Source organism: Esox lucius, chromosome 13, assembly GCF_011004845.1.
Source record: "Esox lucius isolate fEsoLuc1 chromosome 13, fEsoLuc1.pri, whole genome shotgun sequence".
NCBI classification, from domain to species: domain Eukaryota; kingdom Metazoa; phylum Chordata; class Actinopteri; order Esociformes; family Esocidae; genus Esox; species Esox lucius.
Window position 1 is genome coordinate 28,623,608 of NC_047581.1, and position 25,017 is coordinate 28,648,624.

General features: G+C 41.4%; 2 protein-coding genes across 4 annotated transcripts; one reads left to right on the top strand and one right to left on the bottom strand.

Annotated features, from left to right (window-relative positions):
• The first annotated feature begins 8,220 nt into the window (after window positions 1-8,220).
• On the top strand, window positions 8,221-14,260 carry rchy1 (ring finger and CHY zinc finger domain containing 1). The gene is made up of 9 exons (XM_010876894.5): window positions 8,221-8,405; window positions 9,331-9,450; window positions 9,564-9,679; window positions 10,912-10,990; window positions 11,480-11,524; window positions 12,224-12,282; window positions 12,462-12,491; window positions 12,633-12,753; window positions 13,453-14,260. Exons 1-9 carry the CDS (start codon window positions 8,355-8,357, stop codon window positions 13,633-13,635), a joined length of 804 nt encoding a protein of 267 aa, XP_010875196.1. The 5' UTR covers window positions 8,221-8,354; the 3' UTR covers window positions 13,636-14,260.
• An 837-nt stretch (window positions 14,261-15,097) lies between these two features.
• lrp13 (low-density lipoprotein receptor related-protein 13) lies at window positions 15,098-24,693 on the bottom strand. 3 transcript variants are annotated; one of them, XM_010876895.3, is made up of 23 exons: window positions 24,590-24,693; window positions 24,297-24,455; window positions 23,870-24,085; window positions 23,548-23,787; window positions 22,667-22,882; window positions 22,339-22,584; window positions 21,572-21,784; window positions 21,106-21,335; window positions 20,585-20,714; window positions 20,121-20,311; window positions 19,839-20,025; window positions 19,448-19,660; window positions 19,113-19,299; window positions 18,692-18,893; window positions 18,143-18,307; window positions 17,805-18,005; window positions 17,130-17,676; window positions 16,924-17,043; window positions 16,653-16,760; window positions 16,228-16,461; window positions 15,663-16,026; window positions 15,257-15,353; window positions 15,098-15,160 (listed from the first exon to the last, which is right to left on the bottom strand). In XM_010876895.3, the coding sequence occupies exons 1-23, from the start codon at window positions 24,633-24,635 to the stop codon at window positions 15,137-15,139; spliced, it is 4,536 nt and encodes a 1,511-aa protein (XP_010875197.2). In that variant the 5' UTR covers window positions 24,636-24,693; the 3' UTR covers window positions 15,098-15,136. The 3 variants fall into 3 exon arrangements, with proteins under 3 accessions (XP_010875197.2, XP_034152310.1, XP_034152311.1); XM_034296419.1 differs by having other exon boundaries at window positions 23,548-23,793; XM_034296420.1 differs by lacking the exons at window positions 22,339-22,584; window positions 22,667-22,882 and having other exon boundaries at window positions 23,548-23,793.
• Window positions 24,694-25,017: the final 324 nt, after the last annotated feature.

Consider the following 25,017-nt stretch of genomic DNA (forward strand, 5'->3'; position numbering starts at 1 on the left):
GACTCACAGAAAATAGTACTGAGGCAACATCTGCCCGAGGGAACATAGATAAGAGGAACATAGGGCTCAGGGAACATTGGACTGAGAGAACATAGGGCTGAGAGAACATATGACTGAATTAACATAGGAATGAAGTAAAATAGGGCTGAGGCACCATAGTGCTCAGCTAACACATGGTTGAGGGAACATATAAGGCTGAGGGAACATAGGGCTGAGGGAACATAGGACTGAGGGAACATAGGACTGAGGGAACATAGGGCTGAGGGAACATAGGACGGAGGGAACATAGGGCTGAGGGAACATAGGACTGAGGGAACATAGGGCTGAGGGAACATAGGGCTGAGGGAACATAGGACTGAGGGAACATGGGGCTGAGGGAACATAGGACTGAGGGAACATAGGGCTGAGGGAACATAGTGCTGAGGGAACATAGGGCTGAGCGAACATAGGACTGAGGGAGCATAGGACTGAGGGAACATGGGGCTGAGGTAACATAGGGCTGAGGTAACATAGAGCTCAGGGAACATAAGGCTGAGGGAACATAGGGCTGAGGGAACATAGGGCTGAGGGAACATAGGACTGAGGGAACATAGGGCTGAGGGAACATAGGGCTGAGGGAACATAGGGCTGAGGGAACATGGGGCTGAGGGAACATAGGACTGAGGGAACATAGGGCTGAGGGAACATAGGACTGAGGGAACATAGGGCTGAGGGAACATAGGGCTGAGGGAACATAGGGCTGAGCGAACATAGGACTGAGGGAACATAGGGCTGAGGTAACATAGGGCTGAGGGAACATAGTGCTCAGGGAACATAAGGCTGAGGGAACATAGGGCTGAGGGAACATAGGGCTGAGGTAACATAGGACTGAGGGAACATAAGGCTGAGGGAACATAGGGCTGAGGGAACATAGGACTGAGGGAACATAGGACTGAGGGAACATAGTGCTGAGGTAAAATAGGGCTGAGGGAACATAGTGCTGAGGTAACATAGGGCTGAGGGAACATAGTGTTGAGGGAACATAGGACTGAGGGAACAAAGTGCTGAGGTAACATAGTGCTGAGGGAACGTAGTGCTGAGGGAACATAGTGCTGAGGGAACATAGTGCTGAGGGAACATAGGGCTGAGGGAACATAGTGCTGAGGGAACATAGGACTGAGGGAACGTAGTGCTGAGGGAACATGGTGCTGAGGGAACATAGTGCTGAGGGAATATAGGGCTGAGGGAACATAGTGCTGAGGGAACATAGGGCTGAGGGAACATAGTGCTGAGGGAACATAGGGCTGAGGGAACATAGTGCTGAGGTAACATAGGGCTGAGGGAACATAGTGCTGAGGGAACATAGGGCTGAGGGAACATAGTGCTGAGGGAACATAGTGCTGAGGTAACATAGTGCTGAGGTAACATAGGGCTGAGGTAACATAGGGCTGAGGGAACATAGGGCTGAGGTAACATAGGGCTGAGGTAACATAGGGCTGAGGTAACATAGGCCTGACACTGTTTACTTGAAACAAATTCCTGTCTTCCCTTATCACCTGTATACAGCACACCAGCCACAAACTGTACAGACACTGTAATGTTATCTCTCTAAGCTGCCGTCAACACACACAAACACAAACATCAGGTGAGCTGCATGATTTTATGGAACATGGATGTCTCAATCCTTGTGAATTTCACGTTAATAGATGGATGTGCTGCCAAGAGCTGAGACTCACAGCAGGGTTGACACACCCTGTGTGTGTCTGTACGTATGTGTCTGTGTGTCTTTGTTTCAGGTTTTACTGTACTTTTGAGGAACAAAAATCACCACAAGGATAGTAAAACCAGACATTTTCACCCTTTAGGAACATTTCTCCGGTCCCCATGAGGAAAGCAATTCTTGGCTTAGACTATTGCGCACAGCACATAATCAGGCTGTTTTGCTCTGCACATATTTAAGCGAAAGTGTTTGAAATCAATTAAAACATTTGAAGTGGAAGGATATTTCTGGGGACAAGATTTTAGGGTTAAGGCAAGATTGAGGATTAGGGGTAAAGTTTATGGCTAAGGAAAAATAGGATTTTGAATTTGAACAATTGAAGGTTCTCAGAAGGATAGTTAAAATGAACTGTGGGTGTGTGTGTGTGTGTGTGTGTATGTGTGTGTGTATATGGGAGGGGATTGTGGTCATTTTGATTTGTCACGTCTAGGATCTCTGAATGACAGACATATAGTCATATCGTACTGTGTTTGAAACAAGAGATAGATTATTGGAATCTGCAGGATTGATGTGACAAGAACTTATGCCCACAGCCTGCCATTTCTCTGGCTGTCCTTTTGATATATTCGCTGTTACGTTTTTCAATTAAGTTTCTGCCAACTTTTGTAGAGGAATGAGAGAGGGATGAGAGTTTCTGTGGTATTAAATTAGCTGTGTGGACATGAAATGAGCTGAGATATGGTTCCCCTACTTCTCAAAGGTCACAGAGGAAGTGTAATGCTTCATATCACCCAGCCACTACTGGAATAGCAAGTAAAACATCTATGACCGCTCAACAAGTGTTGCATGCTCTCTGCCCCTTTACTGAATCCTTCTTATCAGCCACCCCGTTCTTTCACTAATACTCATTGTATTAGCTCAAATTACTTGAACCCAAGCCTCAGGTTACTGTTTTGCTAAGGTGGTATTTCTTGCAGAATACATTTTTCACTCCCAATTTATGTTATCAATGAATGATTTTAAATGTTCTAATAAAAAAAATTGCATTTCTCACTTGGCCAAATGAAATATTCTTGAACTGTATGGTACATGGTTTTGTATTTTGAATCAAACAATATTGCATGCTTATTAAGTAATTGCACAAACTACATTTTTATTGGTTAGCTTTTTTCATCATTGTGTTTGTGGTTAGGTTGGTAGCTAATAGGTACATTTTCTCTCCGGTGTGGAAAGCAAATAACATTTTCGACACCGTCATTCCTTTCCCTTCAGCAATTTTCCATCCTCCCACCCATCCCATTCTGTCCCACCACTGGAGAACAAACTGAAAATAAGTCTCCTCAGGCATCTATTGTTCTTACACTAGTCCATGGTCAGTGGTAAACCCAATCAATTGATCTCAACTCCAACCTTCCATTGTCCACAGACCAGGACATTTTTTCCCATGATCTAACCTCCTTATCTATATAGGATATCTGCTGACGCTTCCCAGATATGCAGAAATTATGATAGTGGGAGGCACTTGTGCCTCACATACTGACATTTAAGAAAACTTAAGTTCAAGTAACTCCGCTCATTCTTCTGCATCAGCCAATCAAATTTGAACATCAAAAATGCAAGTACACTCCAGAAAGAAGAATCTGCATAACAGTAGTAACAGTAAAGTCACTTCCTTGTGGGACAAGTATCTGGCACCAAACTATACACTTCAACTGTGAGAAGAAACCTTTAGGAATTTAACTTGTTGTAGCTAAGAATCATTCTGAACATTTCTTCTGCTTGATCCAATTCCACTACAAGCATACACATTGGTGCAAGATGCTGAGCAAGTACTTCACCAGACTTCCTTCTGTCCCTGAAGAAGTGAATTTTAAGTACTATTAATCAGATGCATAAAGCATTTTGGATCTTCCACTGCATATTCCATCTTCAACTCGCGCAGTGTTTTATATTTCTTTATGACATTTATTCTAGCCATTTTACAAGATACCCATAAACTTTTACACAACACAAAAAATACATTGTATACCACCCCAACAGCCACGGCACCAGGATTTGTATCTCTCCCGGGGCTGAGGGGGAGCTTGACCAATATGTGGGGGTGCTAACAGAATGGCTGGTTATTTACTTTTACATACATTAAAAAAATACTCAAATGCTTGAGTGGGCTTAACTGGGCCTATGCAGATTTGTGACATGGCTATAGCACCCCCAAATATCAGTGCTGTGCTGTGCTGTGCCTGCGCCCCAATAGTTTGACAGAAGACCATCTTGATTGTACTCCACAGTGCCCCCTACCACCTGTAGGAGAGGAATGTTGCTCATCAACTAGAGATCAGTGTTGAACACCATGAGACCCTGCAAGCTCATCACAAAGCTCAGGACTCATCACTTGCAATATCAAAAAATCATATTCTTTTGTTATTTTAACCTGATGAAGGTTATCGGGCCGAAACGTTGCCATTCAACTTTATTCGACCTTTGGTCTTCTCCAACGTACCGGTCAATTTGCAGATGTGCAGAAGCTTTGTAAAAAAATCAACAAACTTTTGATAAAATAATTGTGTTTCACCCATTCGGTGCATTGCCAAGATAACTTGTGCTCCATTCTTTAAACTAAATAAATTCTGCGAAGAGGATAGATGAATAGCCTAAAGAAGCCACGCTGAGTTCTGGGAATAGGAATAGGCTTGGTGCTCCTCCAAGTGGTAGCAGTAGAAACCAGATTGTCAAGAGAAAAAAAATGAATGCCAAGCAATAACAGATGTTCAGGCTGGCTGGGTTTAATACTGCTTTATTGAAATCTCTAATGAGTAGAGTACAGAAAAGGGTGGCTGACCAAATGAAAGGTTGATGATAGCCATTGTAGAAAATGTACGATTGCACATTATTTTTATGGTAAGTATTCACTATAGAAAGATTTAACACATACTGTTGGTTCATCTTACATTTGTAGTTACCAGATGTAAACCAGTATACTAGTGCCCTCAAGTGTAGAAATGAAGTAGGACAAAATTACTTGAAAAGGTGAAATTTTCTCTTTTTTTTAGGAGATGACCCACCAAAGAATGGTGTGCGACTGTGTGCTGTTATGGCAGAGTTAATTAACAAATACAGTATTGACCACGTGTGACCCCACACAAAAGACACCAAAATCAAAGCACATTTAGAATAACTGATATACATTTATGACTAATACAATACCATAATCCTATCTTCCCATCCTCAATACAAAAAGACCATCATCCTACAGTTAGCACAAGCATCTGCATGATTAATTATCTCCAGCCAAGTAAGAACTGATATTTCTGTCAATATTAAGAAATAGGAAATACAATTTAATTTGCTGGAGGCAAATCAGTGACCCTACATGGGCATTTTGAATTAAAGGAGGCCTCAGGGGCTATAGCCCAACTATCTATCAATTGAGAGAGAACCGTCGGGAGTGTAACACTGGCTTAAAGTTGGAGTTTAAGGACAAGTAAAGATGGTTATGAACATGGACTGGCAGAGAGAGAGTGTATCTGTGTGTAAGAGAGAGATAGTCAAAGAAACAGAGTGAAAGAGAGAGATGGACAGAGAAAGGTGATCGTAAACCCTATAATGGCTTATGGGGACAGTCAGAGTTCAACGGGGCAAGTAATTACAGGAACATTAGTGAACCTTGGCCATGCCAATTGTGCTTCTGTAAACAGAATACAGCAGTGTGTTTAGGGAGTAGATGATCCAGGGAGACGGTAATGAGTGAAGGTTAACTTTATTCCCAAACATATTTATGTTGTGACAACACCACTCGCCCTTACTGTTTACATGTATTCCTCACTGGAGCAGTGGGTAGCGCACCTGTCTAGAATGCAGAAGTTTGAAACACAGTTTTCACTTTTCTAAAATAACTAACGTTATTTTACTGAACGTAATATATCTTACGAAATCCATACTGTGGAGCTGTAGAGATTCCGTAGCGAGATTTTGCCTTCAAAATACAAGTCTGCAGTAAAACGTGATTTTAATATTATTAAATGTATCGATTTTGACACTTTGCTTAGTGTATATTGTAAAAATGTATCGTAGGAAATGTTCAGGAAAGTGGATAGAGTAATTATATGCAAAAGAAATCAAGGGGCACTGTGTATTTGCAATTGTTGCTGGCATTTTACTCCACCCATACCATTGGCCACAATGTAACTCAATGGATATGAAATACATATTGACGCATACAGAAAAAACTATTCTATACGCCGCAGTGAATGTATTGTAGGAAATGTTCAGGAGACTCTATAGAGTGATTACGTGCAAAAAAATCAAGGGGCACTGTGTGTTTGCAATTGTTGCAGACTGTCAATGGTGACATCAACAGCAACACCCAGATCCCCATCAATGGTCAGCCTGACATGGACTCCTTAAAGCAGTATGAGAAAAAACTGCAGGGCATCCTTCACCCACTACAGACCTATCTGGTGTTACAGTATTTGGCTTAACATGCAAAGGTTGCGGACATTGTTCTGAAATATGAATTGTATCATCGTTGTGGGCATTTCAAAGCGCAGGATGAAAGTAGTTGTGGTCCTTATGTGTGTTTGTTGGCTAAAGCAGTCCTATTTGGAGATAACATTAATTAATTAATTCAAAGCAACATGAGATGTTCTATTTTATATGAATTATCAGAGAAAAGGTTATTGCATTAATGTCAGAACACTTTCAGCAGATGGTGAATGCCATGAAAAAAGTCTTCCATGTACATTATTACAAGAAGATTAGGCTGCAATAATGGGCACTTGCACTATGGCTGTCAGAATGTTTGTTGTATTTCAGGTGCTGATATCCTGACCCTAATCTTACATAAGGACATCCAAGACATCTGCTCTGTTACTGTCTGGCAGGAGGTACTGGACCACCGGGGCTCTGAGACAATGTCTGTTCTCAAGCAAGAAGATTATAAAGTGTTATTATTTTCTCTACAGTCCACAAACCGTACTGATATAAACTCATATACAATACAAGCCTTCCTAATTCTCAAATGAAACATGTCTTTCAATATAAAGACAAATACATGTTTGTTTTTTTCTCAAATTAAGCTATGGTTTGAATGAAGTTGTAATAAAGTATATCCTTCTAATAGAGTTGATGAAGTTGAACTTGTTCTAGTATGTTATAGTAGGAAATTGGTCATAATGTGATTTTGTTGTAAAAATTATTTTGCTTATCTCTCATCTCATCTTCATCCGCTTATCCGTTATCGAGTCAGCTTATCTTTTGCTTATCTATAAAGTATAAAATTGTAAACAGTCTTTTGGGCTCACCTACATCTCTAAAGGTGGTACAACAGGCTAATGAACAGTTAATATAAGTCATTGACAACTACATTAGATCATTCACTGAATTGTTAAGTAATCACCAAGTGCTGATTATCACCTCCATTAACAAAAGGAATAATGGATCTAAATTGAAGGCTATTCAGCAATTTGGAATGTGGCCAATAAGATGGGTGGAGTAAAATGCCAGCAGCAATTGCAAATACACAGAGCACTTTGATTTCTTTTGCCTATAATCACTCTATAGAGTCTCCTGAACATTTCCTACAATACATTCGCTGGGGCATATAGAATAGTTTTTTCTGTATGAGTCAATATTTATTTCATATCCACTGAGTTACATTGTGGCCGATGGGATGGGTGGAGTAAAATGCCAGCAACATTTGCAAATACACAGTGCCCCTTCAATTTTTTGCATATAATTACTCTTTCCACTCTCCTGAACATTTCCTAGAATACATTCTATGAGGCAATATGTATTCCATGTTCAGTCATTGGCATTGTCTGGATTTTGCCCTTGGAACGTGTTTTAATACCCACTTTTTAATAAAATTACTCTTAAATATGATCATGTTTGAATTGTTGTCAATGTTTTGAGAGGTACATTTTCTTAAACATTTAATAAACTCAATTTGCGTCGGTTTTGAAGTAATTGGTCTCTTTTATTTGGAAAAATTCCAGTTTTTTGTGACCCGGAAGTGTTTCTTTAATGTTGCTCACAAGACGCAGTTCTGCACCACTCATATAACCGGAGTTACATTCCCGGTAACTAACTATTCAAACTACCAGAATATGCAACTTCGTGACGTGTTGCCTATTCTTGAACTTAAACGCGATTGGTCGACAGTCTGCTGCGTGAAAATGTCTTGTATTCATTGACCAATGAGATGAACATCTCTTCTCCACAGATGTGCAACACTGAGACGTTCTGCAACTCATGCAAAGAAAACTTGTCAGAACATATGTGGGTCTGACGTTTCACAAGTCAATGTGACATTAAAAGAAAAGTCCTTAGTTTGTTAATTTACTCGAAATATAAATGCAAAATGTTATCTAATGTTATCGGTAACTGTCAGTACTACAACCTCGTGAATGTGACAAACTGACACGAATCAATTTCTGTGAAAAACAACGTGATACCGAATGAGAGCCTTTACTTGGGTAGTTCACGCGTGCGTAGTTTGGTGCAAAACAACAATTCGATTAGACGATTTCGTTTTGCGCATGGGCAGTGTATTGCCAGTTCTAACGTCAGCCATGTCTAATCCTAGATTTTTTTCTTTCTGCGTAAATTCTTGATACATTTTCTTTGACATCTTTGAACAGTGCAAGTGAAAAAAAAAATGGCTGAGTCAGTTGGATGTGATCACTACGTGCGCAACTGCTTGTTGAAAGTGAGTACTCGTTTTTATGAGAAAGTTTTAAGATATGTTATTTATTGACTCCATGTTAATGACCTCTGCTTTATTAATCTTGCTACAGTAGCTGCTGTGAAGTAGTGTACTTTGCTCCGTGTAAATGTTGAACCGCGGACGATTAAATGTATACTAACTGATATTCTTTTTCGGTAAACCATCAAGGATTAATTATCTGAGCCAGAAAGTGATTTGGTATTCATGTTGCAGTCGGTAACAAGATGTTATTTAAACAGTGCATGCGAAATCCATTGGATTAATTTAGCTAGAGCTAGATCGGCTAACACCGGTGTTGTGCGGAAAAACGTCCGCATGCCAGCATCTGACCCCCATTCGCCTAAATGCACACGCTATTCTCCGTTGCTGCGATATGCTTGTTTGTGTGAAGAGTTTGCCCTTCACTTCGTTGTCATTTTAGCCTACGTTTCTCTGATCACAGTTAAACAAAACATTATTTATTTATGTCCTTATGGACAACAGTAAAATGATTACGTTCTCCTCATTTTATTATCGACAGTAATAAGACGTTGTTTGTTTGCGCAGAAGACGCTTGTAATGTAGTTTTCTGTCAATCTATTTGTTACAGTTTATTAGTATATAAACACATACAGAAGGCCTACGTTTTCCAGAAGTGTACACCATCATCGCCGACATCTCTCTCGTCTATTTGACTAATCGCAGCAATGGAGAATATAGTGTGCGTGTTCACGCGATGCGGGGAGGAGGGGGGGGGGTTGGCAGGGGGACAGTTTACGACACAACACCGGCCTGTCACTGTTAACAATGTTTGTATAATATACATTTTAATGTTATACTTTGCAAGAAAAGAAAGAAACCCCGAGTTACTGGGGTTACAGAATTGTGGCCACCAATGAGTGTTGCTGATTTGTGTTTATCTCCCAAGGCTCCGTGTTGTGGTAAAGTTTATATTTGTCGACTGTGCCATGATGCTGAAGAGGACCATCTAATGGACCGCTTCTCGGTCAAAGAGGTCCAGTGCTCTGTCTGCAACACCGTACAGCAGGTAGTTAATTATCCTGTTGCTAGGTGCCGAACATTTGTCAGTAGCGATTAAATGTTATAAAATATCAATATTGCCCACTTTCTTAAAATTATTTTGTCTGGTTCTTCATTTAGGCACAACAAACTTGCCAGGAATGTAAAGTGAAATTTGGGGAATATTACTGCAATATATGCCACCTGTTTGATAAAGACAAGAAGCAATATCACTGTCAGCCTTGTGGAATATGCAGGCAAGTAACTCTGTTGTATTTGCATTGTTTTGAGTTATTACTGGCAAGGCTGATGTAGCACTTTCTCATACTTAGTGTGAATTTATTTCAAAAGACACTCAGAACTTACTGGCGTTGGATTCACCTGTTGTGGAATATAGGGTGTACTTTGTCAAATACCCTTACACAAGTAGCACATTCTTTTGTCATATTATCCAGATCCTGTCCCACAATCTCTTTACAAGTAGATGACATTATACAATTAATGATGTGTAGGTTCTTATATTTTCAGCTGTATTTGCATTCATTTATTGATTTAATCATACCCAACTGTTTTGAAAACATGGTGGAAGTTGTAGTCTGTAGTGATAATGCATATAAAACTTTGATGACTGTTTTGGCTTTGTGCTTTCTCTTGGCTGTTAAATACATTAACTAGCATGTTAATTTCACTTAGATACGTATATATTCAAATACATTTAGGTACTTTTCATGAATGTGAATATAAACATCTGAAGGTCATTATTAGCCTACAGAACTAAAATTCAGAGGACAGGACAGTTAGATTTGTAGAGGTGTGCCTCATCCGAAATACAGCTTCGTAAAAAAATACGAAAATTAAGAGAACACTGCACCTTTTTCTTTCCTTTCCAAAACAGTCAAAAAGGAAGGTTTTGAGTGAGGAACAGAAGGGTTAAAATTAAGAGACCACTGCAAATTGAACGCTTCTGTTCCTCACTCAGAATTGTTTTCTTCAACTTTTTTTGAAAGGATAAGAAAAAGGTGCAGTGGTCTCTTAAATTTCTTCCGGAGCTGTAGGTGATCACCTCATGCCAAACATTCTCACACAACCAGACATACAGTAGATTTCTTTGGAGACAGATTTTTGTTTCCTAAGAGGCATTTTATTTTTATTTTCTATGTGCAGTGAACACTGTAGTTGCCCAGTGGTAAAACAAGTCAGATTTACTTGCTTGATAAAATAAAGGTTCAATGAAATGTATGTCAGCCTGTAGATGGGTTGATTTCAGAGAAATTACAGGATTTATCCATCAACGCAAGTAAAGCAGAGGAGCCTACCTACACTTCCAGTGTCTGACCCTAGTTACAACAACAGCATTACAATGCCCATATATAGTGCAACCATGTTCCTCAGCTGATATCTGACCAGCCACACTCTTTACATTTGCATCTTGTAACACGTCAACGACAGAGTCGTATAATATGTTCAGCTGTATTTTGTATTCCCACAGGATTGGACCGAGTGAGAAATACTTCCACTGCGAGAAGTGCAATCTCTGTTTAGCCGGTGATTTAAGAGGAAATCACAAGGTGATGTTCAACCGTTAACTGTGATCTTGGTTAACCGAAGTATAATGGTCTCACTGTACTTAGTATTTTCTGTTTCACTTTGAGAGGAATGCTGTTAGGTATTTTTATTTCCGTTGTGCAGAGGAAGGTAGCGAAGTCGGCTCCCTTGTGAAAGGAAACTTTTTTCCCCCCCTAACCTCTGCTTTCGGTTACATTCACCTGTATTGACCATGCCCAAAATGCACCTTTCTATTCATTTCTGAGACTTCATTTGGACGTGGTGACTGTCAAGTCTTGCAGAAACCTATTTTTGAAACACAGGCTTCACCCAATTCCTAATTTCTCCAAAAAATATAAATGACAAAAACCTGAAACTTGTTAATGTTTTTAATTCATGTGTTTTGACAGATATTTGCATTTGAATTGATCCACACTAGATTATCCTTACTATTGCTAAGGCTTTATTGTTTCACTTGATTTATATGTAATAGCCTGCTTTTATTTTTCCAGTGTGTTGAAAATGTTTCAAGGCAGAACTGTCCAGTGTGTATGGAGGTGAGAAAATATGTTTAGATTTTTTAAAGATGGGTCAAAATTATTGGCACCCCTGTTTTCTACCTATTAAGTCAAGCTCTTTGGCCATGCACATCAGTGGTGTGTATGGTGTTAAAATATGGTTGCATAAGCTACTGTAAAATGTTTGTGGATCTTTTTTTCATCTTTGGGCACTATTCAAAAGCATTTACCCAGCACCAGGACATTCTAGCTAAATATCTGGTGGCCTTTGTCAGGAGGTTGAAGATTTTCCATGCACAAAGTAGATCTTCCGTACGATAACCAAAGGCACTCACCCAAATCTATAAAGAAATGGTTTATCTCTCTCTTTCTCCAAACGTGAAGACCATTGAAAACATGTCGTTTAAATTGAAGATGACAGTCCATAAGCACAGAAGACTATTATTAAGATTCTGGAACAATTCTGTATGATGGAATTCTCTAAGATCTTTTCCAATGTCTTCTCCAACTTGGAAAAACATGCCTAGTGCAGGTCAACTCTCAAGGCAAGGTAGTGGAATGGGTGGCAATCATTTTTCTGTCATCTTTTGAGATTATATTACTTGTTAAATATTTTCCTAGATTATTTGTATAAAATAATATTTGTATCATCAATTTGTATTATATTTTTTATTTTATTTCAACTGTAGCAATAATTTGGGGTCTAACTGCTTTAAATAAGGTTGTCTTCTGTCTAAGGATATGCACACATCCAGAATAGGAGCTCATGTTCTTCCATGTGGCCATCTTCTACACAAGTAAGGAATGCTCCTTTGTGATTCAAAACCTTTGTGATTAGTGTACTACCTACACAATCCAAAGTAGGAATGGATTGATGCCACTGAATTTAATGGATGATAAATCAGCTGCACTACTTGCGGATGACTTGTCTTTCGGTCAGTGGTATAGTGTTTTTGAATGTTTTCTTGTTTTTCAGGACTTGCTTTAATGAGATGGTTCAAACTGGGTAACGTCCGTTGTCCTTGTCAAATATTTTGCTGGTAGACCTATCAATAACTCTTATTAACTTAAATCATATAATCACCATTGCTTTCATGTAAGCAATTATGATCTGTTTGACCAGGAATATTGCCTCTTTCTTCTTCAGTGCATATCGCTGCCCACTCTGTATGCACTCTGTTTTGGATATGGAGAACTACTGGGAGCAGATGGACAAAGACATTGCTCAATCCCCCATGCCCACTGAATACCAGGATGCCACTGTGAAGGTATGACAAATGTATTCACCTGTGTGTGCGCAATCCTCTTTTACACTTACACTACGGTGAAGCCTAAACGAGCAGGAAACTTTGCCTTATTGAACATCTGAGTCATTTAGCAGATTGTCTTATCCAGAGGGAATTACAGTTAAGTAAATAATAAGGGAACTTTTCAGTTTACCTTGACAGACAAGCTGACAGGGTGGTGGGCTAGAAATGGATGTAGACCGTTTCACAAATGTACATCGGTAGGTAGACTATTCAGGCTTTACTGTGGCTATTTGATGTTTCATGGTTTTTGTTTCATTTTGAAGCAATTAGAACAGATTTTTAGGTCAAAATGAGTCTCTTTCAGATCTTTCAAAGACTAAAGGGGTCTAGGCATAAAGACTTGGACAGCCCGTTACTACTCCCACATGTAATCATGGAGGTTTGTTGTGTGCAGAAAAGAAATCCTTATACAGAAACAGTTAGTACACCGCTACAATCATACATTAGTGCACGTAACAAATGCTTGGGATTAGAAAATCATTACAAAGCTAGATGGTTCACAAACATATTTGGAAGTTGTATCTAAAATGTGGGTGGTGCATGCTCCATCATGACCTTACTCTGAGACACACCTCAGTCTAAAAGTGTTCTGTTGTTCCACTTTTTGGTTACTTAATGGTTGTGTGTTTTGGATATTCAACTCTTTCTTGACTGTAGATCATATGTAATGACTGCCAGACCCACTGCACGGTGCCCTTCCATGTTTTGGGAATGAAGTGCAGTGGCTGTGGGTCTTACAACACAGCACAGGATGGTGGACTGATAGCCCAGCCCCAGGAACCAGCGCCCCAGTCCCCAGCACCAGAACCAGAGCCCCAGTCCCCAGCACCAGAACCTTAGATGTAGAATACCTGTAATTCTTGGGACTCTATTCTTTGTTGTCTGTGTCCAATGTCTATGCAGCCTTAACTATGCTAGTTTAACTCCACATTTTTATGCCATTGCTCTGCAAAGGTAATCCTGCTTGGGATCCAGTGTGCAATATGTTTTTGGAAAGGACATTTTTCACATACCTACTATAAATGGCTATTGATCCTTTCTTTACATGAAAAGTAGATTTGTGAATGAGGGCTGAATAAGGGGAAACAATTGCATCTTTGCATGTCTAAACGCCTAAGTGCTTCAGACTGATATTTTACTAAGAGGATATGTCTGTAAAACTCAGGTATTTGAAGTGTTTAATTTGTAACATTGTGTTCATTCCATCTATGAGTTTATTTATTTTACCTAGCCCCATAGATTATGTACATATTGTTCCATCGGTACGGCTGTAAGAATGGAGTTGCGTTAAGCCATGCTTAACTTGTCAGTACTATTGCCTGAAAAGTAGAGAATAATTAAGTACTCCTTTGTATTGCCTTGTCATTGATGCATACATTTGGGAGTAGTGAAATTCACTAAGAAATGATTGTACGGAATGTTATTTTGGATTTGCAGTTAAAATAAATGTAAGCTTAAAACAAAATGAAGTGAAGACACTTTCTGCTCACTACATTATGCAACCCTGAAGCTTTGCTCTGACTAGCAGAAAGGCTGGGTTCCAGCCTTTCTGCAAGTTTAGCATGACGCCTTATCAAGTAAAAGCACTGATTCAAACACTAAGAAATGTAGGTTGTGTTTAGCCAAACCAGTTCCATTTGGCAACCATTCAGTTCCAACCCATTAGCAGCACCCCCCCCCCATAATGTGCTCATGCAAATTATGTAATGCACATTCTGACATGGATTGAATTCAGAACAAGGTTTTACAAACCCAAGCAAAAAACTAATGGGGTACAACCTAGATGGTTGGACAGGAGGCCTAAAGAGTAAGACAGAAGGGGGCAGATACAATACCCATAAGACTTGCAGATTGCTTCAAGATTCAGATCAAAGCCATGTACGTTGACTAAAAACGTAATATTGCAAGTAGAGTTGACTAGCCATATGGTTCTAGAGGTTGCATCAACAGCCAGAACCAATTTATGAAACTTAAAACTGATCCTGATTACTAAGGAAAATCATCCAAGCAGCAAGGGATTTAACTTTCAACTGCAACCAGTTTGATACCAAAGCATTAGATTTTTAGGCAGTAAATTGTCTTCCAGTAGCCTCATTAAACATCAATGTTTGAGTTGGTAGTGTCTTGAACTACGGAAATCTCTTGCCTTTGTGCACAAAAGCAAATGTGCTTAGTGTTATTACCTAGATGAAACCTGACCTGTATAAAAACACTTCTGGTCATACACTTGTTCGTGTATACAAAATTGAATCCCCTTGAAACAAAAAGACTTGATTGAGAAACTGAATGAAAAACAATGTCATTTTAGAAAATGTATTTATTGAGTAGAAAGAGACTGATATTAAGCCACAGATGAGACCACTTCCTGTGAAATCAGAACAAAAATTGTTTAAGGCAAAACCAAAATGTTTAACATGTTTTCCATTACAACATATTTTTACAGTATGGCAGCGTACGGTACCTCAGTTAAGTTTGTTTTGGCTGAAACATGGGAAGAAGTTTCCTCATGCTTCTCTAGGTCAGTCATCCTAGTCTGCTTCACCTCAGGGCTTGCTTGTCTGAGAATGGGAAAAGGCAAGTAATTTATCTTGACACTTGATAATAGAAAGATGAATCTAAACAGAAACAGATCCAGTAGACAGCGGATGTTCATGTGTTGGGGTATTTTAGGGCTGAATGTTAAAGATGTGGATGTACCAGGGTATCCCATTGTATAGTCTAGGAAAATTGTGGCTTAAAAATTGTCAAAAATCAGTTCTACAGATAACTTTATGGGTTAAACATTCCAGGCTAAAATCTACTGCATGCCAGATTTCATCAGCATGTAGTTTGCCCACCCTGATTTAGTGTCAAGCCGCACAGCATACCTGGTGTTCGCTGCCTTCCGTTTCTGTAACACTGCAGCAAGGACACTGATGACAACAATCCCAGCACAGAGACCGACAGCACCACAGATGAGTGGCATTTGTGTGGCTGTGGAGAGTTCGTCGCTGCAAGAGTCTCCATTGTAGCCTGGAGTGCAGACACAGGAGGTGCCGCCATTCCTCTCCACACACTCCCCATTCCCATTGCAGTGGGTTTCACTACACTGCTGGGCATCAAGTCTCCTCACCAGGACACTGTCATCCAGGGAGGTTGTGGTTGAGCCAGGATCTGCAGAAACTGGGACACTGGGGTTGGCAGGCTGGGTTGGGGCTTTGGAATCTTCAGACGTCCCTTTGAGATTAACACCTGATACATAGGTCGACATTACCCACAGGGAGAAACATTTTTGTATATTATTAATGTCAACAACCCTGATTCAGAGCAAAGACTGGGTGGATAGTTTGAGTAGTGCTAGGGCAAAAAGTTGCACCCTTTGGGATGCACATTTCTAAGAACCATTTGATCAAACAATGGAAGAGAGGTGTTGGTAATAGAAAGCACACTCACAGTTCTCATCTGAGGTGTCAGGGCAGCTGGGATGCCCATCACAGAACTTCTCCAGTGGAAGGCAGGTGCTCTTATCTAGACAAGGTCTGGTACCAGGTGGGCAGTATGGGTCTGGGGCACAGTGTGTTGCGTTGACTGGTCTATGTTCATGACCACACCTACAGGTCCTACCACCAGGAACAGCTAGACAGAACTGACTACAGTCTCCATTTCCAGCTGAACAAAAGTTGGAGCCTGGAAAAACAGATGTGTAAGAGAGCAAAAGGTTGAGAAGCACTGGAGGATGGGAAACCCCAACAGCCACGGTGAGATAGCAATTTCACACTTCTAAAGAAAAACATTGTTTCATTGGCCATGAAAATTAACACGGTGCCAGACCCAGGCAGTGATGTCAGTCTGTTAATTGTTGTTTAAACTCTCCTTACCTGTCTGGCTGGACTTGCTGAAGGCTGTCAAACTGACAACATCTGTGTTGACCTCAAACCAAAGCTTCTTGGTCATTTGGTCATCTCTATACCAAACTTTAGTAGTCTCTGAAATGTAAAGTCATACAAGATGCAAAAATTATGGTTAAAAAGGTTTGGGTTCAACATCCACCATGATCAATGTTGGAGCTGCTTTGGATAGTGACTGAAAACCATCTTCTGATTAGATTAGTCTAACATGGATACTGCCGTGTTTAGATAGATCATTTACCGCTTTTTGTCACCCATATGAACAGGCCATTGCTTAGAGCAAATGCAGTCAAGCCATCCCCGGTCTTAAACTCCTTGTATCCAGAACCATCAATTCTAACAGAGCTGATCACACCAACACCTGAAACATGACAAGACAAGACTTTACCAGATTTCCAGAGCACCACTTCTAAAGAACAGAATGTTCTTGAACCATGAGTTTCTCACCAATGTCAGCCCAGTATATCTCATCACCCATGTTGGAGAACGTCAGCGATCTGGGTTGCACCGCATCCTTCCACACCAGAGCATGTGTCGCCCCATCCATGTGGGCACACTCCACCTGAGTTTGTGTGCCCTCTCCCAGCTTGGCCATGTTGGTGAAACAGAGTCTTCCACTGAGTGGGTGAAGAGCTATGGACTCAAGACGGCCAACATCCTGAATTAAAACTGCAGTGTGTTCCCCACTGGAAGAGGTGACCTGCAGGCGTGGCTGCATGGAGCTACTCCAGTATACACTGAGCGTTATCCAGTCTAGAGCCAGAGCAGTGACAGTGTCCCCTTTTAGTTGTAGGAACTGGCCACGAGACACCAAGTTGGTCTCCTTCAGCTTGAAGACACTCACAGATGATTGGCCAGTGTTAGCCAGGTACAGGGTCTGGTCTTGCAGGCTATAATCCAACATGGCAGCCTCATTGACATTTGGGAGAGGTAGGGCAAGGTGCTCTGGCCAGCTCTTCAGATCTGAAGCACCTTGCATCGTCTGTAGGTAGATCTAGAGACAACAGGTCAAGTTCATGTTTGAGAACAATCTTTAAATGTATCTCTTAAGTTACACTGATGCTTGTGACCCACACATTACTGAACTCCATTTGAGAGGACAGAATTATTGACCAGTTCTACCTGGGTGACTGTAGTTGGCGATAACACCAAGAGAAAGGCAGAGTTGACCAACTTGGAGCAGCTCAGGCCATCCTGCATAAGCAGCAGACCAGAAGGACACTTGCAGACAGCTTTGAAGCCAGGGGCCAACACACACAGGTGAGAGCAATGAAGTTCCTCACACGGATTCTTAGTGCTCATCTGCAGCAGCGGGTGAACGACCTGCGTCCCAAACACAGCCACATCATTAAACTCAACTGCAAAAAAAAGGCCTGAACTTTTGTACGAACATAAAAACAGGGATATTTTGCCATCTGATTTAAGACAAACTGGTTTGTATATTTTTGCATTATACTTGCTTTGAGTACAAATGGTTGTCCAGGTCTTTTCAGTAAGACTTCACGGTTCTTTCCAGTGATTTTATCTGCCCCTTGTATAATTCTCCTCTTTGTGTCCGACCAGTAAACCATGTCATTGAAAACTGCGACAGAGAAAGGGTTGGTGGTTTCCATCATCTGCAGAAGCTTCAGGCAGGAAAGAAACCAATAATTTATATTAGGTATTATTTAGGGTAGCAGTTCTCAACTCTGGACCAAATACCCAACAGCATACATTTGAAGCCCCAGCCAACTTCTATTGGTTGACAAGTTGAATCAGACAACTTTAATATACCAAGGACCAGAGTTGGGAACCACTAGAAATATTCAGTTTCAACAAAAAACGTGAAACATCGTAGGACAAGACTGCAATTATAGACTAATGCAGAGGTTCCAAACTGAGTATGGCCTGCAAATGCACTCAAGGTCTAGCCATAACCCAAAAGTATCTGACTAATGTGGATTTGATTCTAACTGCCATGACTCCAGCATCATACTAGTCTAGTCATTTGCCTTCATCCTTGTCTATACCTTGACATCCCCTCCATCCAGTGTGGCTGATCCAATACACCGCAGCTTTTCATCAGTCCAGTAGATCCGCTCCCCCAGTGCATCCAGGGCCAGACCACCTGGCCAATGGAGGTTTTGACGGACCACCACTCTCCTTTCTGACCCATCCATTCCAGCACGCTCAATTTTTGCCTCGTTACCGATCTCTGACCAGAACAGGAGCCTATAAAATCAGATTTGTTTATTCATCCATTTCTGAAGATACTATACTTTAACATAGGGCAGTGGTTTAGATACATTTAGATGGAAGCTAATGTAATAAGCAAGACCTTGCCCCTGATCAAGGCTTTACATGCATAAAAGCAGAGAGTCCCCATAGAACTTAAAGTCCAGAAAAGTTTGGGTACTGTTTGTGTCACACCTACAAAAATTCAATACTTGCCCTTTCTGTGGCAGAAGAGCCAGAGAGCGAGGTTGTTCGAAGTCCTCATCAAGTATGACAGTGTGATCCAGAGAGTCTGTTATCACGGAGTTGAGGCCGATCGCAACAATCCGACCACCTCCAATGCCATCAATCCAGTACAAGTGTCTCCCTATCCAGTCAACAGCAATGCAATCCGATTTGACACCTGTAAAATAATTTAAAAGGATTACAACCAAGTGACATTAAGCTGCTGTGGCTGTAGTAGCTGGTGCAGCTGATGCGCAGATGCAGAGCAAGGTCATTGCAAAAATTTGCTGTATTCTCATCTGTTCAGTTTTAACCACAATACCAACCTTTGACAAGAGTCCCTTTGGTTTTTTGGTCTAAAGAGGACCACTTAATGCTCTCTGAATCCAGGCTGACCCAGAAAACCCTCTGATCCTTCCAGTCATAATCCACAGACAGGATGGCTTTCTTAGCAGAGGATACTAGGACATCTAGACTGTTGCTTCTCAACCCCAACAGGAATAGCTCGCTCTGCACAGAGGCCAGCAAGTGGGGCTCTCCTGTAAGAACCGCCACAATGTATTTTATATGCCATGATAAATGCAGTGTACGGTCCCTGGCCAACAGACCGTTCCGTTAGAGCACCTTTGTGCAAATTCCTCAAAAAAGTAAAACATCAAGAGAACTAACATTCATGACTACCACTACACATGGATTGAAATATGCTTTTATTTCTACCTGTTATCTTACAGCGGTGGCCATCAGATTCCAGCAGGTAACCAGGGTTGCAGTGACACTTGAATGAGCCTGGGGTGTTGACACACAAGTGGCTGCAAACACCTGGTACACCTCCAGCACACTCATCAATATCGGCACAGGACACATAATCCTCTTTGAGCTGGTAACCAGACATGCATCCACATCTCTGTATGTGAGAGAAATCAGAAAAGGGTGGTGGTGAGTCAAACGCAGTTGAAAAAAAAAAAAACAAGACTAAAGACCCAATTTGACATCACTCACCACACCCTGTGGTGTGCTGTAGCAGTTTTGAGCACATTGGGCTTCCTCTGGACACCTGGTTTGACATTCGCCACCCTCGTCAGAGCCATCGGCACAGTTTTTTACCTGGTCACACACCAGGGTTGTATCCAGACACTCCCACTCACTACTACACTGGAACTGGTGAGAGGGACATGTTTCTACTGGAGCACCTGTGGAAGAAAAAGGGACAAAAGGATTTGATTAGTCAATAATACAATTCACCAAGTCAATTCAAGTAATTAAATCATGTATAGTTGTTGAAAAGGTATATCCATCTGCTTGAAAGTTATTCACAGACCAAATAGGTTATCTTCAATTGACTGGAAGTTGACATTTCTCTTCAGTTGCATAACTAGTTAAGCTAGTTTAAATATATCCAAATGTTAAACCCCACTGGTGTACTTTTCCCTACAAGACTTTATAGCTAGAATGTAGCTACTTACAGCCTGCCTCATCACTCCCATCCACGCAGTCCTTTGTTCCATCACATCTCCAAGCTTCAGGAACACATTGGACCTTAGAGGTACAGGCCCACTGGAACTCCCCACAAGTCAACTCGACCACCTTGCAATTCTGAAGGGAAATTCAATGGTGAATTTTGTAGTACAAGTCATTTGCCATAAATTAAGCCTCAAGAAGTAGGCTGGAAATCATTAGTAAAGGCTCTTAAATCCCAGGCGTCGGGCAGAAGTTTAACTCTACCTAGATCAAATGGCATTAAATGTTTACCCGTACCCATGTCCCCAGAGATTGTCACTGTGCAACTTTATGGTGTCTCCTCAGCAAGAAACATGCACATGGCCAGAGTGATCCTTTAATTTGATTTAGTCTTATCTAAAGGCCTGAGGTCTGGAGAACTTCAAAAGCAACAAATGGTACATTTTACACAGCCTGGTGTCTAATATTTGCTCATTAGAGAATACTCAGAATAAACTGGCCCAGACAATACTAGAGTAAACTTCACCTTCTCATCTGAGCCATCTTTACAGTCCTGGTCCCCGTCACAGACCCATTCTTCCAGGAGACACTCCTGGCTGTGTGGGCAGCGGAGCTTGGTGGTGCACTTGGGGGGCTTGGCGCAGCCTTCCTCATCAGAGCGATCCCGACAGTCAGGATGCCCGTCACAACGCATACTTACAGAAACACACTGACCGCTCGTGCATCGCAGCTCCCCACTGCTGCAGCTCTCATCTGCTGTGGGGTCAAAGGAGGGCAGGCAAACGTTTTAACCCGTTTAGACAGCATGAATGGAACCAATGGAGAGACCTACTGTGGCCACAGCCCACTCACAAGCAGACGCAACAAACGCCAGCCCACGTCTGCACATCAGGCACATTAATACAGGGTTGGACAGGTGGAAGAAATCCCTAGAGGAGTTACAGCTAATATTTTACCAGGTCGACTTGGTTTCAAAAATGTTGCGGACTTACCACAGCTGGCTTCATCAGTACCATCCAGACAGTCTCTCTCTCCATCACAGAGGAAGGAGTCAGGGAGGCAGCGGGTTTTGTTGTCACAGTGGTGAGCACAGCCATCCATGAACTTGCATTCCATCTCATCAGAGCGGTCCTGACACTGGGTCACCCCATCACACACCTGTCTCTGGTCAATGCACTTCCTCCCATGGGCACACTGGAAGTGGCCTAAATAAAGCAGTAACTTGGTTACTTATGCACTCAGGATGTTATGAACTTGTGTACATGGTCTTAAGGTTCTGTATGATTGAGCAAATTCCAGTTTGCTAGCCAGTTAAAAAATAAAATAAACACAAAACCAAGCCCATTAATATAAGATACTTTCAGCACCTACAGATACAAGGATAAGCTTTGACAGGTTTTGTTCTTTCAGAAAGTGTACCATTAACAAGGACTTCTCATACTAGCAATTAACAGATTTACTCCATGCCATTGTCCAGTTTACTCAAATAACCACCTGTGCCAGTCAACCAATTAGCATGCCTTCAACACCGCGGTTAACTGGAGTGCGATCTTAAGCTGGAGGAACACATGTATCTTCAGTAACTCTTGAAAGATGTTTTACCAGCAATAATTATTTAAAACAATGGTGGGATTGTAGTTCAGAGCCAGCAAAAGCCATACAGAAAGGTTTCATAGCATTAAACCAGAGGTCAGCATTAACATGTACAGCATAGACAATGAGAGAAATGTTCTACTTGCGAACTCTTAAATTCACTTACCCTTGTCACATTCTAATAAACAGTCTTCTTCATCCGAGCCATCCTTGCAATCCGACTCGCCATCACACACATGGATGTAAAGAACACAGCTGGCCTTGTCCTGGCATGGCTTAGTGCCTAGAGGACACCTGAGGGGTGCTGGTGCAGACCTTGAGGTGGGAGTTTCTTGGTTGTTGCCATTGAAGGCGTCAACAGCAACAACTTTGTGAGGTTTTGTGTCATCAATATTGCCAGTGGAGTCTGAATCTAACAGGGGTGTGAAATATTGGTCTTAGTACCAAAGGAGAAAAGACAAATATAACAAGTCTCAGTGACAAGAGGGCATTACCGCAGTTGGCTTCATCTGTACCATCCAGACAGTCTCTCTCCCCGTCACAGAGGAAAGAGTCAGGGAGGCAGCGGGTTTTGTCGTCACAGTGGTGAGCACAACCGGCCATAGACCTCTGGCAGTCGATCTCATCAGAGCGGTCCTGACACTGGGCCACCCCATCACACACCTGTTTCTGGTCAATGCACATCTTCCCATGGGCACACTGGAATTCACCTGTACATAAAAACACAGTCTAAGAATCAAAAAACACTCAAATACATTACTAAGAGAACTAAACATGCATTAGTCTGTAAAATTATGTTCTGTGTTTGAGTGAATTAATCTAGCCAGTACAAAATTGTTAAACCATGCATTATACTAACCCACCACACAAATCTATAGCAACTATTGATAATGGTATAGTTATCTGCAGACATGTCCATGTTCTGAACATGAATATGCATTAGTTGCAGTGTGGTTTTGGAAACAAGGACCTCCTTCATAGTGAGAAATATTTTACAGAAGTGTTTCAAAACAGGATTGGCATTCCCATATAACCAACTCAATGTTAATGCCTTTTTTATGAAGGCATGTGACCACTGGATCCAATGTGCACCAAAAACCTCTAAGGTAACTGGGAACAAGTGAAGTGTCTCTGCTGTAGGAACACACCAACCCTTTGTCATTCACAAGCAATGACTGATGTTTAAAACAGTGGTGGCAGTGTGGTTCAGCACCAGCTGTGCACAATGCAAACTCCCAAAAACCCTTAAGGGTTCCACAATTGGCAATAAACTAGAGGGTAGCATTGACATGTACGGCATAATAAAACCAAGGAGAGGAATGCTTTTGTAAATGCAGGCTGTCATTTTAAGAAGTATAAATCAGGAGACCCTTACCCTTGTCACATTCTAACGAACAGTCTTCTTCATCCGAGCCATCCTTACAATCCGACTCTCCATCACACACATGGATGTAAAGAACACAGCCGGTCTTGTCCTGGCATGGCTTAGTGCCTAGAGGACACCTGAGGGGTGCTGGTGCAGACTTTGAGGTGGGAGTTTCTTGGTTGTTGCCATTGGAGTCATCAGCAGCATAATCTTTGTAATATTCTTTGTCATCAATATTGCCAGTAGAGTCTGAATCTAATGAAATACTGGACTTAGTATCAAAGAAAGGCAAATACAGCATAAGTATTACATAGTGACAAGAGGGCATTACCACAGTTGGCTTCATCTGTACCATCCAGACAGTCGATCTCTCCGTCACAGAGGAAAGAGTCAGGGAGGCAGCGGGTTTTGTCATCACAGTGGTGAGCACAACCGGCCATAGACCTCTGGCAGTCGATCTCATCAGAGCGGTCCTGACACTGGGCCACCCCATCACACACCTGTTTCTGGTCAACGCACATCTTCCCATGGGCACACTGGAAGTGGTCTAGGTTAATGGATTAAACACCACAGAAATGTAATTAAAAAGGTGATTATATTTTTACATGCTCTCAGAGTACCATTGAGTATTCAAACCAGGACATTCTTAGGAGTTTTAGCAAGATAAAATTGGCAAAAAGAAAGCTAGTTTAACCTAACCAACCACTTACACAGGAATGAATAAAGGCGTTTTAAGAGGAATTCAAACAGAGCCCTACCATCACTGCATGTGACAGTGCAGCCCTCTTCATCAGAGCCATCCCTACAGTCAGGTTCTCCATCACAGACAAGCTGGTAGAGGATGCATTCAGATCCATCATTACAAGGTTTGGTGCCCAAGTTGCATTTTAGTGGGTCCTGCACTGCTGCACGCAAAACTGTTTGGAAAAAGTACAGCACAACAATAATTCTAAATTTTATCAAGGGAATGGAATTTCTCTTTTTCCAATTAACAAAAGAATGTGGACAGAGGATTAGTCAAGCCAGTCATGGTACAACTACAGTATCTCACCTGAGCGTTCCAAAATCAATATACACAAAAGTAACCAGAAAGACATGCTGGGTGAATGCAATCAGACCACATGAAGGACGGTGTCAAGGCAATGATTTTATAACGATGCCAGATGCTACCAATTGAACCCACCAGTGAGGGGGAGGAGCTGTTCGCCAAGTGTGGGAGAATCTCAATTGCTTTTCTTGATTAGTTGCATCCTCTCACTTCTTCAAACCTCTTGTGCAGACAGGAGGGACCTCTTGCTTTCTCATCAATTTTTTTAAGATGAGAAGCGAGGAAACAAAAATGAGAAATTGAGAAAAATGTAATATTTGTATTATTTTATTTTACACATTTATTTAGGGATAGTTCAAATGTAATTAGCTTGGTCGGGGGCTCTAAGCTTCGTCGCTTATTTCTAGGGCCGGCCCTGCATTGACAGACAG

Bases quoted from the DNA above. Each gene is read 5' to 3' on its own strand.
- rchy1 (XM_010876894.5), top strand. From the start codon at position 8,355: ATGGCTGAGTCAGTTGGATGTGATCACTACGTGCGCAACTGCTTGTTG. The intron at 10,991-11,479 runs GTGATGTTCAAC...TTATTTTTCCAG, and splicing joins ATTTAAGAGGAAATCACAAG to TGTGTTGAAAATGTTTCAAG. The intron at 12,283-12,461 runs GTAAGGAATGCT...CTTGTTTTTCAG, and splicing joins TGTGGCCATCTTCTACACAA to GACTTGCTTTAATGAGATGG.
- lrp13 (XM_034296419.1), bottom strand. From the start codon at position 24,635: ATGTCTTTCTGGTTACTTTTGTGTATATTGATTTTGGAACGCTCAG. The intron at 18,308-18,691 runs GTATAGACAAGG...TCCTGCCTGAAG, and splicing joins TGGATGGAGGGGATGTCAAG to CTTCTGCAGATGATGGAAAC. The intron at 15,354-15,662 runs GTATGCTGTGCG...TCCCATTCTCAG, and splicing joins CGGAAGGCAGCGAACACCAG to ACAAGCAAGCCCTGAGGTGA.